This window comes from Prinia subflava, chromosome 1 (assembly GCF_021018805.1).
Source record: "Prinia subflava isolate CZ2003 ecotype Zambia chromosome 1, Cam_Psub_1.2, whole genome shotgun sequence".
NCBI lineage: Eukaryota > Metazoa > Chordata > Aves > Passeriformes > Cisticolidae > Prinia > Prinia subflava.
The window spans coordinates 39,925,008-39,941,270 of record NC_086247.1 but is presented as its reverse complement, the minus strand read 5'-3'; the positions used below and the strand labels follow the sequence as shown (position 1 = coordinate 39,941,270).

At 37.8% G+C, this 16,263-nt stretch overlaps 1 protein-coding gene across 1 annotated transcript in view; it reads right to left on the bottom strand.

Moving 5' to 3' along the window:
• Window positions 1–1,515: 1,515 nt before the first annotated feature.
• The window catches only part of ATP6V1H (ATPase H+ transporting V1 subunit H), a 47,857-nt gene continuing 33,109 nt past the window's right edge, over window positions 1,516–16,263 (bottom strand). The window contains exons 13-14 of the mRNA XM_063394224.1: window positions 13,193–13,306; window positions 1,516–1,864 (exon numbers count right to left, since the gene is read on the bottom strand). Of these exons, the coding sequence (XP_063250294.1) occupies window positions 1,804–1,864; window positions 13,193–13,306 (175 nt within the window). The 3' untranslated portion in view covers window positions 1,516–1,803. The remainder of the gene's footprint in view (window positions 1,865–13,192; window positions 13,307–16,263) is intronic.

Sequence of the window (16,263 nt, the reverse complement as noted above, 5' to 3'; positions counted from 1 at the left end):
TGACAAGTGTGACATGAAAAGCTGATTTGTAGAGCAAGACACTTGGTGCTAATTCAGTATTCACTCTGCATGCATTTCTGATGGCCATATTTCAAACAAAATCTTAAATGGTCCAGTAGACTGAACACTTACCACATAGCCAAGACACACAGGATATACAGCATGACATACATTGTGCAGGCTGTACATCCTGAGCTTCAGCTTTATTGGAGAAGAACCCCATTCATGGGCTGACACCATGTGAAGTGCAGGGAGGACTCAGATTAAATTCAAGAGCATTCAACTGACTCAATCTAAGAATGGCAGTGTAGGTGTAGCCTTGTTCTCCCAGCTGCTTCCCACAACACCAGTATCCCCCAGCACTGTGGGAATATGCAGTGCTGCATTAAGATCTCCTAAGATAAACAGACTTCAGTTGGAGTGAGATGCTTCTTTTCAGGCATCTGTCAGCATCTTCAGCATCTATACTTGTGATACTGACTGCAATATCAAAGCCTTCTCCTTCTGTATGCAAAAGTAAGAAACAGTCATTAAGGTATACAATCCAATTTTAATTAAGCAGACCAAGAAATCATCAACCTGTAGCCCTCAAACTTTCTCTCTCCATTGCAACAGCAGTCAAATTTTAATTACATATGATGAAAATCCAGGTTGGATAAGGAAAGTTTTTCCAATTTGTCTTTTCACTTGATGACAAAGTACTCTAAGCTTCCTCAGAGACTTGCACCTCAAAAGATTAAGGATTGAGTTATGTTCACTTTTTTTTTAAAATTCTAATAATGAATCACAAGAATATTAACTGCTTGGTGTTGCAAGTGCCTGGAGCCAGGCTTCTATCTATGCAACAAAACTGTTTTCATATGATAAACCAAGATCGCCTTAAATTTACTGATTACATATTTTACACTGTCAGAAGCTACAAAAGACAGAAAATATTGATAACCAAATTATCTGGCTTAATATAAAAGAAATACAATAGATTTTAGAATGATACCAGAACCCTAACATTTACAAGTATTTTCAATAACCAAAAACTCCATGAAATTACAAGTTCAGCAGTTAGTGCACATGAAAAAAAAAAACCAACTCACCCTCAACTTGATCTCTGATGTACAGCCTTAACCACTGGTGTTATACAGCTGGATTAACAACCCTGCGGGTATATTTTCACTGATGGAGGAGCGCTCATTTTCTATTCCTCTTCTCATTTCCAGATTATTTATTGTAGTTTTTAACAAGAGAATTATCCCACCCCCCCAAAAAACCCCCCCACATACAGTTGCTTTTATATACAATTTTAACACTATTTTGAGACTTGGTATATATTTTAGTAGTGCTAATCAATATTTCTTAGGCTATTGCACTTTCTACGAAACACTAGGTCAAAGCTTCATTAACTGATCTGAGACATAGGGGGACAACTTGCTTTTCTTGGAAAGTGACAACACTGAAAACCCACTAAAAGAAGAGAACCATTTTTCTAGGCTAATTATAAGATCCATTATGGAACAGATATCCTTTAATAATAGTCTTTATTATGAGAATAAATACATAAAACAAATGCAATATATTAGCCACATTTCTTCATATACATTCAGAATAGAACAAGAAGCTAATAGGCATAATCAGCAGAACTAGTTGAACAAACAAATTTTTAGTAAGCCAACAACACTAGAGGAAAGTTGGAATGTTTATGCAACTGTAGCAGACAAAGAGCACGTGATTTCAGTATTTCCTTTGTATTCATTTTAAGACACACACACTGTAGTTGTAAGCACGAACTGCATGAACCGACAGAAGTGTTTAGCTCCGTGCAGTGGCCGTTTGAGGTTGTTCTGACTGCAACTGCTTCCCAAGGTATTCCCTGAAATACAACAAAAAATTAGATTGAGAAATGTTCTGCAGAGTGGGGAGTGCAATAGTGGTGGGCATTATGTAGTTGATAAAGAAGAAGAAGCTTCAAGTTCAGAATTAATCCTTCAAATAAAGTCTACTGTTAATAGTCAACTGGAACAATGAGAGCACCTGAGCTTTAGATATCCATTATCTGCCCTAAGAAAATAAAGTACAAATCAAACATCAACAAAGCTGAATAGAAAAGGAAAGAGCCCAATGGGAACATGTAGAAGCCCTGACAACTGACACAGAACACCCATGAAGCAGATAAATTCTGCTTGTTGAATACGTATTTTAGAAGCTATGGCAAAACATTTAAAAGTATTCCTCTCCACAGCCCGGCTGCAGGAGCACAAGTAACACAAAGGATCATACTGGCAATACAACCCATTGGCAAGCAAAACAGATAATGACTCAATAACTACATATTCAAGTTGAGAAAAAGAAAAGATAATCAATCCAGGCCCACCGTATACCAACATTTTCTTTAAAGTGTTTTCCTCACCTGCACTTTGAAGTGCACTAAGCCACTTATTTTCTATCTCTCCTTTCAACACTGGAACATGTCCCAGATTACCAGCACTTGCCCTGAGCAATTTCCTAAATTCCATGGAAAAATACTGCACAGTTACAATCCTGCACTCTCTCATGAAAGCAGATCAACACTTCACAAAAAAGAACCACAAAAAAGCTGGAAGCAGTCTTTAATAATAGTACCTGGGTTGCTGCTTGTCACAGAAAATACAATAATTGTACCACTGTATCAAGTGAAAGAGAGGTTTCAGGACTTGTGAAATGTAGGCGTTCTTTTTCTGCTGCTGATCATACACTTAGTACTGTGCTTTCTCACTACACAAATATTTCAACCTACACAGGTTAAGCACTAGAAGCATCTCAGAGGGATGATGTTCAGAAAGAAGTCTCAAAAAACCCCACCTAACTCAAGAGTATGTGATTTTGCTTTATTAAAAAAAATAATTTAAAAGATCAAGTTTTTTGCACATTTCAAAAACTAGTTTTCAGCTCAGTGTCCTGTTGAACAATTATTCCTTATGCATAGCAATTCCTATTGCACAATGAAGTTTAGCACCTCAACTGCACCACCCCAATACCGCTTTTCTCAGTTTTAACATTAAGCATTCAGAAAAGCCAAGGTTCCTACAAAATGTTAACTTCAAACACCACTAGCAAAGAAAATAACACATAACTTGTATGCTGAAGCATATGTTATGATTTAGCACCTTAATTTACAGTTTCATCTGGTGGTGCTGTAAAATCATAGTATTTTAATGCTTGGGCTCCACTTAATAGATACAACTCTTGCTCATAACAGGCAGGTTATCACCCTCGAAGTAGAGGCTCCTCCTGGCAAAGAAGGAAATGAGCTGCCCTCTTGTAGTTTTGCAGGACTCAAAACTGTACCATCAAAACAAAATTTGACAGTCAACAAAAACACAGCCATCAACTATGGAGAGCTTCCACACTCACCAAACCTCTTTCTGCTCCACGTTTTTGGTTGTCCTTTTTTTCCATTTGTCTCACGCCTATATGCATGGACTGAGTCTGAGTATTCCTTCTCTGACATCCAGCCTTGAAAGCAACTCACACTTGCTGCATACATGGCTCTGCTCATCATACTACAAGCCCACAACATTATAAAGCACAGATGAACCATACTGAATGTGAAATTCCCACTCTATTACTTCCAAGTAGGAAAATCAATCAAGCTAGTAATCCCTAACACTACAAATATTGCAAACCTTGCACTGTTTCAGATGCCTGACCAAGGTTTTCTAAAAACCCCACCAGAGTGCAGTGCAGTCAGCAATAATCTCCAAGGCAACAGAGCAGTAGCACACTTTATAGGTACTTCATACCTTCACAGACATTCAACTTCTACAGTAGGTAGAACAGAATCTTCCTGACAAAACCTTTTGTAGGTGGAGGTTTAAGTCCAGGGTCAAGGAAAAGCTCTCATCCCATTTCTCCATACAGAATGAGTACCTGCAGTTACATCTCTACCTTGTCATGCTGCAAACCCAAGTGAAAATCCCATAGTGTCCTATCACCTCTTTAGCCACCACCAAGGGCCACTGAAATGCAAAAACCTTGCATTACAAGCTGTTAGAAGCTTGGTTTTCTTGGTTAATTTGGTTATCTCTTCCATTTGAGGGTCACTGGTTAACCCAGGACAAGTTATTGCACGGTCTAGATTAGATGTACATGGAATCACAGAATGGTTTAGGTTGGAAGGGACCTTCAAGATCATCTGGTTCTAAACTCTCTGCCATGGGCAGGGACACCTTCCACTAGACCAAGTTGCTGAGAGCCTCCTCCAACCTGGCCTTGAACACAGGACAGGGCACCCACAGATTCTCCAAGAAACCTTTTCCAGAGTTTCACCACGCTCACCAGAAATCATCTCTTTCTGATATCTAATCTACATCAGCCCTGTTTTATTTTATAGCCATCACCCCTTGGCATTGTGAGAAGGCTCTCTCCTGCCTTTTTGTAGGCCTCCTTTAAGTCCTGTATAGGTGCTCTAACATCTTCCCAGAACTTTCTCGTGTCCAGGCTTAACAACTCCAACTCAGAGCTTTTCCTTGTAGGGAAGGTGTTCCATGCCTCTAAATCATCTTCATAGCTCTCCTCTGGACCTGCTACAAAATGTTAAGTAGCACCCTGTTCTCCCTCTGCTAAAACACATATTAAAAGAGTAAGAAAATTCAAATATATTTTATAAATACTGGTATTTCATCACATTAGGAAGTTAAGAAGCACTGTAAGCTCCAGACTTCACCCATAAGTTCAACATGTGTCCATCCCCATGCTACTACAAATTAAGGATCTAAGACTTTATCCTGCACTGATACTTAATTAAATCTTAAGAGAAAAACCAGGATTTCAAAATTACTATTTACCTCATAAAATTAAAGTCGCTTGTAAGAATGCCAGCATTCAACACATTGCACTACAAGAGCATGTATGATGAAAGGATGGATCTTGTCACAAGATAACAAATCAGTTAACAAAATACTCAAAATAGCATCTGATATTTGTGATGGACACTACAATGGAAAGTAATGAGATAGGTGTTAGACTTACTTTTTTTTTTTTTAATTGCAAGCTATAAGCCTATGATTTAGACCACTACAAGATACTTTGAACCATTTTCCTCACACTGTAACAGAAAGGCCTTTATAAAAAGGTCAGGTTTAGCCATCGTCTCACTTCCTTCAACATAAAACCTTATAAAATAAGGTTAATATAAATACTTAATAAAAACTTATTAAAAGCAGATGAAGCTAGTGCAAACAAGTTTGCATTTACAGACAACAGCATTCAAACATGAAACCACTGATTCAGTATAAATTTACAAGAAAAAAAAATATTACCTCTGCATTGCAGAAAAGCATCAAACATGCAATTTTGGTACATCACTTTTGAAACTAACTATAAAATCTTCAATTTCTTAATTAAAACTCAGATCAACAAGACTTGAATCGTCACACATTTTCCCTTCTCTGTTCACTCAAAAGTCTGACAGTGAAGTATAAGTAATTTCCATTTGCAAATTAATCTTTTCATCCTTCCTAGAACCAAGTGAGATTCTTTTCACACTAGAAATTCTCCCTTTTTCAGGCCTCTTTTTAAACACACATTTTTTGTTGTTTCCAAAGTGCTTTTTCCAAGAAGAAAAGGAAGCTTTGAGGTGAATATATGAACTAATTTTCTCAAATTCTTATTCTAATTTGTTTCTTCATTTTAATTTCATCAGTTTTTGTTCCTCTGAGAAGAGAAACAAAAGAGACAATGACACCTTGAAGCAGAGATATACTTAAACGTCATAACTGAAAAAAATACTTAAAGTTATTTAGGAAAAGGCACATGGAACAGATCCAACATGTAAGCCCCTAAATTCAGTCAATATGGAATAAGGAGATAATTGCAAACTGGCACTTGCAAAGACACTACCTACAAATTTTATACTAATTTATACCATATACTATAAGATCATTGTCAATGAAAAATAATCAGTAATAGAAGGGAAAGTTTTAAGACATATACAACAGATCCCTAGAGGCCATGTGTTAAAAGAAACAAGCCTTGAAGTTTAAGTAGTACTACTTTCAGTGTTATACTCCAAATTCCAGTACAGTCAGATACACCTGTCCTTTAAAGAACACTGTAAATCAACAGGCAAAGGAAGAAAAGTAGATGGAGCACAGAATAAAGGAAGGGTGAAATTTTCATATTTCCTCTTTTCTAACATGAAGCAAATGTACTCTTGTTTCCTGGTTACTAAAGAAGTAAGTTATCAAGAAAGATTTGACAGTCTTGAATATCTGCAATCTCTAGCTTGTTTTAGCAGACTGAGATTCCCAAGGAACAGAATGTCTTTCTTTGACAAAAACAAACAAAAAAAAATTTATTTTTTTCTACCCAAACATAAGCCTAGAATCCCATACTTTTGAAAATTAAATTGAAAAGCTAGTTCTAAAGAAATCCTTCAAAAAGTCTGCCACTTGACTCAACACACTCAAAAAACATTGCCTACATGCCCTGTTTACAGACAAATCATAAAGATATGACAAATAGTTGAACAAGTTCACAGGACATGCAGCAGGTAGAATAGTTTGAACAAAATGATCAGTTTTGCCAGCCTTATGTTGCATATCTGCTAGAGGTTTAGTAACCTGGAGAGAAGTTATTAGACTAGAAAGATATGGGCCAGTTCTACTAATTTATTGTGGCTTTACAGTAGGTATTTGAATTACACCACTGATGAATTCTCAACTCTAAGCAGGCCAAACTAACCCTTGAAAACATTGTCTTGTGTTACACTCCACAGAGTAACCATCCCTGGAACCTCTGAGCAGTACACATCAAGTGGCAACACCAGGACAAAGTTGCAACCGTATGTCCAGCCTCCATCTAATCCAATGTAGACAAAGCTAGAACATCCACCCTTTAACCCATTCCAGCTGTGTAGGCCTGTCTTTCTCACGAGGCACTCAGGTGAAGACAGTACATTTTGTTCATTTAACTCTCCAGTGAATTGCTGTGAATTGCTTCCTAAGCTCCCTTGAAGGTGGTTACTGCAGTGCCACATTACACTGGTGGTGGCTGGGAGAAAGGCAAGTGGAGCTACACAGGGGCCACCACAGGTGCATTTGCCTCCCCACAGAGCCACAGTCACAGAAGCCAGGAAAGAAAATAAAGAAGCCAGGTGCAAATCAAACCTGATGTTAATGTTTGGTTCCTGAAATGTAATATTAACATGTCTTACTGCTGGGATCTGAAGTTATAATGCTGCACATTTTCACATCTCTTTTCTATATACAATATAGAAAAAATATATATAACATGCTCCTCATTATCACGTTCTATCAGAAAGAGAACAGTCATGAAAGTAGTAAAGTAAAAAACAAAGAGACATTTTCCTAGAGAGCTGGGCTGGGAAGACTGCCAGTGCTAGAATGCCACCACTGGAGAACTGCTGTTCTCTTGTGTCACTTGTTTACTGAACACAATTTTTTTCTTTGACTCAGTAGATTTATGCAATATGAAATATTTTAACTTAAAAATGGTATTAAAGAATATAAAATATATGTCTATTATACCAATGCCTACTGTGAGTAGTTTTGAAGGTAAGCCATCACAAATCAACAACAAAAACAAAGAAATAAATGTATACAGCAGAATCAAAGCCACTTTGACCAAACAGTTTGGGCCTCCAACACATCAAACAGAAAAGATAACTTATAAAAATATAATTTATAAATTATCTTTTTCCAAACTATCTTCTTGACCTACAAATGTGGCTGTGGATCTCAAGAGAGAAAAGATACTGCAAACATCTCTGCCATTCTCAATACTTAGTTTAACAGATTCCACTTCATACAAACAACTAGAACAAAAGCCAACTGTTAAGATAAACAAAATCTAGGACATTGTTTCCATATAATTATTCACAGTAAAGAGATGCTCAACATTCTGATGTGCACATAAAAACTCAACAGTCTGAATGGTTGTACAGAAGGATTATGAACTCTACATGAGAGGTGCTTTATGTTTCCAAATGGAGTCCTGTCTTCAGCTGAATGCAGTAACATTAATAGACAGTCTACAGATTATCTTGTGATTACTGCAAACATTACTCATAGCATGGTTTAAAGCCCTCCTTACAACATGAAATGCAGCATTAATGTCAGTCTTCAAAATGAGACACTACAGGAAGCTCCTTTCCTCTGAGCAGTTTCCCTGGTTTTGTCCAATCTCTGAAAGAGTTATTCTGGACTTTCAGTTCACAACTTCACAAACAAGCTATGAAGAAACAGCAGATCAATTAGCTTTATAACAAAGCTATTACTTAAACATTTGATTTCAAAAGAAAATAAGCTGTGATATCCAATTCAATATGTGCCTTTCTATTGGGGAGACAAAGCATGAGCCATTTTTCACTTATAAGATGCACTATGATCCAACATGCAGAGCCATTCTGTGAATTTAAAAAAAACACTTGACTAAACTTTGCAATGTGGTTTGAAAATAGTTTTATATTTAATCAGAAGATTACCACAAAGAATTTTGTTGCTTACAACACTTAAGAGCTTTTTATGTAAGAATGACCAACATCAAGAGTGTTTAATTGAATTTTCCTACCAGGAAATCAAATTTTTAAAGAACACAAATCAGAAGTAAATTATCAAAAAGTGACTTCTTTGGTGACATTTTTCAGCTTGATTTTTTCTTTGAAAAAAGAAAATGCAAACTGAGCAGAATGTCTGATATTTTCCACACTAAGGCAAGCTCTAGAAATATTAAACCATGTTTCTGCAAAGAGTACAGATCTTATGACAGAAAACATGAGCGCAGTGTGAATCCCAGAGAGCATATGCCAAATAAAAAACACAGCCTCTACACCTACATAGAACGAAGTTTTACAAGAATACACATTTATGTGCAAATAAAAAGATGGAACACTCCACTGGATATCAAGTGCACCAGTAATTAATTGGATTTTTGCCTAACTCGTTTCATTCTAGCTAGGAACTGTTCTCTTAAAAAAGATTAGTTTTTATCAGAGTCACTATCTTCCCAAACTTCACTTTGTTAACTTCTGTTAACTACTGAAAGGGAATTGTAGTGATAATGAAGGCTAAGAACCAGGAGAAATAAACATAGTGGAAGTTATTATCCTGTATGTATTGTTTCCTAGATTTAAGCCTACTACTCTATTAAGTATTCCACACCTTAGTGTTGGGATGGGGGAAAAAATAAGGGGTAAGGGTGGGTGTAAACTTCAGGGCTGCCAGTTAACTACCACTACACCCTGCACTTCTCATTCCCAAATGCAGGCATTGTACAGAAGCTATCCACAGAGTAACACTTTCTAAACATAGCATATTGCAAATCCTAGGCAGTTTCAGATTTTTTACTGCAGAATTCCTCATTTTAAAAGATGGAGAGCAAGAAATTTTGTCTGGGCTGTGCATTTAGAAAATCATGTATGAACCTGTTGCGTATTCAAAGCTTGTCCAATTTGTTGATTCATTCAGTATGCCCTTTATGAATTCCACTTCCATACCATACTTGATCATGCTGAAGCGATACATCCTCACTCCCACTGCTTAGCACCTGCCAGCACACTCATACTCTTCATGTTGGTATCGAGGAGGAGGTCAGGAGCAGCTGAATGCACCATACAGGGAATGTCTGAGAGGAGCCTGTGCTGGAGCAGAGTTCTCACAAGGATCTGCAGATCCGTGGAGAGACAAACCCGTATCAGAGCAGGTTTCCTGGTAGGACTTGTGACTGTGGAGGGACACATGCTGGAGCAGCCTGTCCTTGAAGGACGGCACCCTGCAGAAGAGTGACCCACACTGCAGTAGTATGGGGGGGCTGTTGCCCATAGGATGGACTCATGTTGGAGAAGTTAATGCAGAACTATCTCCCATGGCAGGGACCCCATTATGGAGCAGGGGAAGTATTCCTCTCTCTAACCTGAAGGAGAAAACAAACTGGCTATTACCCCCACTACATCTCCATACAGCACTTGGGGAGGAGGTAGAGCTGGGAAAGAGGGAGGGGTGGAGACAAGGTGGTTTTGAGGTCTTATTTACTTCTCACTATCTTGCTCTTTAATAAATTCAATTAATTATGTCTAATTCAAGCCTGTTTTGCCTATGGCAGTATTTGATGAGTGATATCTCCTGGTCCTTATTTCAACTCAGGAATCCTTCATTGTATTTTCTCTCCCCTGCCCAGCCATGGAGGGGAGATACAGCAGCTTTAGTGGGTGCATGCACTCAGGGTCAACCCACTACACAGGTTCTTACTATCAGCATGGGGTGCCATGACTAACACAATTCAAGTCAGATTGAAACTCAGGATTAATTCCCATGTATAGGCAGTAAGTGATGCTAAAAAGATCATTTTGCTCCTCGCTTCATCAAGTGCATGATCATTTAACATGCAAATGTAACTGGAATATTTCAATTGAACTTATCTCATCTGAAAAGCTGACAGCAGTTATTGCTTTTGCCAACATAGCTTCACCACTTAAAAGAATGCCTGACAGTCTGATTTCCCCCCATTAAACCCTGACTTAAAAACCCCTAAGGGAAAGCCAGTTGAGCAGCCTGTAATGAACTACTCAAATTACTCAGGAGTTAATTGTCTCAAAGTTGAGCTAACAGTCCAATGATGCAGCTGTGTTTTAGGCAGAATGCTACCTCAGCTGCCCCATGGCACTCCCTCAATTCAAGTACCAAAAGTTTTCCTTATTCTGCTGGCTCCAGGCACAGCACTTGTACCAAGCCTCATTGTGGCAGAGCACAGCTTTATTTTCAAATTCTTCTCTCAGTTAGCCTTCAGGAAAATCCTGACTATCTCTGTCACACGTGTCACAGACAGTAATGCCTAACTGTTCTGTGCCTGTTAAACTCAAGGAAAAAAACACAATTGCTTTGATTGAAATAACTGTAATTCTAGAATAAGTGAGAGCAAGAGGAAAAATGTTTGTTGTTTCCCCAGCTCTTAAGAGCAAGGGAAACAAAACCTTGAAGCTGCTGAATAACATATCTTATGACAATAAGCTTAGTAAGCAGGCACTTAAACCGTGTGTGCAGCAGTCAGGGGACTCAGCTCGTGTGGTGAGAAGAGACAGCAATGAAACAGGAGAGCTCCCCACACTCACCAAAAGCCAGATCTACACAAAGACAGACCTAGCTTCCCACATAGAAAGAGTGTGTTATTTCCTTCGCTGTAAGTCCATGCCAGGGGGAACTCTACTTTGGAAAGTAAGAGCCAAGGACAATGTGTCCCAGGGGCATGTTCCACTGTGAATTAAACAAGAAAACATTCCCTACAGAGCTGACAACAAGAATGTGGAAGTGGCACTAACTTACACAGATTCTTTTTACTGACACCTCTGAAGATCTGTAACTAGGTACTTTTGCCATCTCCCCCTCAGTCTCAAGTCTAAAGGTTCACAAACTGTGAAAAGCAGGTATAGAAATGTTTATACCACTAAAAAACCAAAACAAATCTAGAAGACCAGATATGTTTTTACAAGCAGTATTCTCTCACTGAAAGTGAGAAAAAGCCAGGCTTGGCATTCAGGAAAACTTTTACTACCAGTGAGAATTGTTCTCTTTGGAGAAAGACCAAAGGTCTTCCTACCAGATTTTTAAGACATCAGAAGACACATGAAATAAAACCTGTCCCTAGTGCAGAAGACAGTATCAGTAACTAAACTTTCCATGCTGTAATCTCTATTTAGTTGAAGCTGATTTGTAATACTCAGAATATTTCAAATGTATCAGAACAGTATAGTGAGAAAACAAATGTATTAAACTGAGAAGCAGGGTGGAGCATAATATACAATAATGACCAAAAATTAGATTTAACATGAACACGTGTTTAGATTCCATCTCCACACACTCAGAAATTCCACATGATTTATCAAAGTACTCCTTACAGGTGGAGAGTACTAGCTGGATTTTTTGTAGAAGGGTACTCAAACGTGTTTCTCTTTTATAGAAGGTTCCCACAGTACGTGAGGAAGGGAGTAGGATAAAATGAATATAACATGCATGAGAGCTAAAACCTTAAAACCCATATTCTTCAGAAGGAAAGGGAGAAAATTAGCTTTGTTTTACATATGACACACTGCAGAGAGAGAGAATGTGAGCTTTTTGTCAACCTAGCCAGCCGTCACATCAAGGAGGTGACTTAACCTGTCAGAAGGTGCTTGGTAGACCTTGTTCCCTTACCACTTTCACACTGCTAGCACCATCCTATTCAGCCTTTTACAAAATTCACATTCTGTCATAGGTGAGAAAATTGACAGAAATTATAGATATGTCCAAGCACTAAGCTTTTCAGAAATAAAAGGTTGTTTAAATTCAAAACTAAATTAGTTTTTTGTATCCCAACATTTATGTTCCAATATATTCAGATGTATTCCTGTATTTTATCTTCCTTTAAGGCAATAACAGGCTGAAAATATGAGCTCTGGTGCACTCATAATTAATAACCAGATTAAAAACTCCTAATTAGTATTTTTAACTCTCCATGCTTTATGCTTAGCATACCTAATTAGTTTGGCAACTTATCCAAAGTTGTTCTATGAATGCTGAAGTTTTTCAGAGCTTCAGCCCTACAATGCTTCCCTAAAAAGGTCCTGAGTTCTGCTGGAAATCCAGCATCACCCACCAGCAAATTCTGTGGCAGAACTTATCAAGACTTCAGGGTTATTAAAGAACTACTCAGTCAGCCCACAAACTTCTGCTATTCCACAAGCAGTTCAAATAAATTCACAGAATCATTACAGAATATCCTGAGCTGGAAAGGAACCACAAGGACCATCAAGTCCAGCTCCTTGCCCTGCATAGGGCCAGCCCAAGAGTCACACCATGTGTCTGGGAGCATTGTCCACTCTTTGAACTCTGTCAGGCTGGTGCTGTGACCACTTCCCCTGGGAGCTGTTCCAGTACCCAATCACCCTCTGGATGAAGAACCTAATACCCAACCTAAGCTAAAATACATTGTTCAAGTGAATTACTTGTGTCACATTCAACCATGTAAGGAAGCTACTCAATTCAACTGCTCAAAATACACAGGAAAACTAAGTTCTTACCATAAGCATCATATTAACCTGCTACTTAAAAACTGCTGTCTTCAAACATAAAAATGTTATTTCTCCCCTAAAAGAATCTACTGTCTTGAATCCTCTCTCCACAACAAAGATTTCTCATGGTTAGCAGTATGCTAAACAATCTTCACATACCAGTTGTGAACCATCAGCTTCTGCACAGCCAGTAGTGCATTATAACGAACTTGCTGGTCTTCGTGATGCATGTGGTTCATGACCAGCTGCTTACCACCAAGCTGTTCAATCACTCTGAAAAACAGAAGAGGAGCAGGTTTTTTGACATTGCTTTCAATTCTGGGTAGCTATCCTATCCAATCACTTCACATTCGAGGCATTAAGAGGTCAAGTTTAAATTACATAATATTTATTTGATTAACATTATTTATTTGTCAAGATATACATATCCCCTGATGTGTTACAATTATGGATTACCTCCTGTAATAACTACTGGGTTTTTTTAAAAAGGATTTTTTAAGGATTCACAACATCAGAAAGTGTTCACACTGGACTCTTGTTTGCTACTTTGAAATAAATAATCAAGAAAAGAACCCTTTTCAGAAGGGGTTATTTATTTTACACAGCTCTGTAAAAGGGTTTGCAGGTCTGCCTTCCACTCCATAAATGGATGACAACCAGGTAACTCCATTTTCTGCAAGAATAAAACCTCAGTCTCTTCTGTCACTGTCTAACACAGAAAAATGCTTGTAATCACACCAACATCTATTAAATCACCCACTGTATGAGGTTCTGACATTCAAACTGTACCAGAGCAACAGCTACTCCTGAACAAGATGCAGAACTGGCTAAGGTACCATTCCCAGAAAAAGAATATGCTTCAACTGCATCTTTCACAACAAACTTCACCACCATAGTCAGACATCGCTTTTTAACAGCTATACCAAATCCCTTATGAATAATGATGAAACCTTGTGCTGCATGCCATGAATATATAATTTCTTAATAATAACAGTGGAAGGCAACACACTTAAAACCTGGAAAAGTATCACTATCCAGATGGCTTCACATGCAAAATTTCAGTCTGTCATAACAGTAAGTTTGGAAGGAAATTGCAAGGAATATATAAGGTGATTTACTCACTGACTTTCATAATTTTTTTTACATCAGTTCTGTCACAGGTCACTTAGTAGTTAAACATGTTATCCTGTGCAGACACTATCATTTGCTTCAGGCTTAACCTGATGTTGTCCTGCCATTCTAAGTTTGCATTAGCTATCTGCATGCAGTACTGCTCTTTTCTTGGCCAGATTAATGCATCGCTGCTGCACAACACAATGCATTTTTGCAAATCACAGAACAGGTATGAAGACATAGCATAGAGACGAAAAAGAATTTTTAATTTCATAACTCAGTCAAAAGCATCCTTAAGACCACAGGGAGTATTATTTCCCAGTAATATTAAAACATTTATTTCATAAAGCAGGAATGGATTCAGAAAAGTGAAGTTGTTTCAAGCAGGAAAATGCTTGCCAAGAATTCAAGAAGTTATTAGTAATGTAACAGATTCAAAAATACCTTTATGCCTGCCTTATGCTGCTTCACCTTTTAAATGAGTTAAATATAAAACCACTGCACACAAAGGCAAGAGTATGAAACACAATTTTTTTTTTATTAAAAGACTGACTTAAACCACTGGATTTTCAGGAATTGAAGGGATGTGAAAAAGGCATTAAACTCAAAAGCTTCCATATGCTAGAAGAATGCAAGAACCAAAATGAAAGGTTAAAAGCCTATAATCACAAATAGTAATAGGCACTTTCAGATGACAATACATCACTGAAATTATGTCTGAGAACATGAAGAGTTGAAGAACAGCATTATCATTCTTGCATAATGCTGCCTACAGGTACAAATCACTTCCCAGCCACGGCTTTTCAACGCAAAGGTCTAAACAGTGAAGAAGGTTCACAGTGAATAGTGTTCCTTCAAGTTCCAAATGTGTCCAAAACACTACATTTAGTCTCCCCTCTCCTCAACTGCTGCTTGCTTTCCTAAAGTAATAGAGCCGAGTGGAAGAGTTGTATGTGCACATCTTCTGCAGTGACTGCTCCCCATAACATCACTGCACTAAGCCAAAATAGTAGAATTTCAAAAAGGTTTCTGAAGACTGAAGATTCAGGTTTTAACACAAACTTAGGTTATTTCTCCATTAAAGGGAAAAAGAAGACACAGAAGATAAAGACAAACGAATACAATTTAGACTGTTATAGCAGTAAACAAACATAAAATCCACAGTACCTATCTGAAAACCAGGGTGAAGAAGAAAATGCAAGTTTTTTTCTGAATCCTGAGCTAAGGAAGAGAATGGCTCTAGGTGTCCACCTCTTACACATGTACAACACAAAGCCCACATTCATAGCATTCAAGAAATTCTAAGTGTTGATCACATGTAACAATAACCCTCGGACCACATGGAAGCTGTGCTGGAGGCCTGCATTTATTTTTAGTGACAGGAAGCACCAGTGCTTTACTTTATTTCTGCTATTACACTCCCAGAAACTGCATCTTGGTGAGACCCATGAGAAGCCCAGAGTGCTACTGTCTCAACAATTTGGTCCACAATGTGTAATTTTAAAAGCAAATTATGATTATTTAAGTATAGAAGAAGACCCATGCAAAAATGCAGTATTTCATTAACAAACATTTCTTTTGTCACACGAACTCTAAATCTCCACTGTGCACAGCAGGTGAAGAAGCCAAGTAGTTTTAGTATCCAATTCATCTCTGCAACCTTCAAAGGCTGAAGGATGATCTAGTTAAGAGACGATAATAAACACTTAACAGAAACAAAAGTATTTAAGACATCTGAAATCATCTATTCTTCTAAACCAAGGAACTGTATCCATTCTTAAAGTGTCACGCAATGAGAGTGTCAAATACCAATCGTGTGGGAGCAGTACAGGACTATAGATCAAAAAACCCTAAGAAATGGACTACTATGCTGGAACAGACACATAATCCATAGGTATTTTAAGCTTTTGGTTAGTTCCAAAATTGCTGAAGTCATGTTTGGTACGAATACATTGGATTACAAATTAAATTCTTTAAAAGAAAGAGATTGAGTTTATTTGTTCAATGCTCATTTCAGTTTGTTCAATGGAACAGAAAGCTAAACAAGCCAAGTCTGTAAACAGAAAGCAGCTAAAATATTAGAATTTGAGATAAGAATGTGGGTTAGAACAGTATCT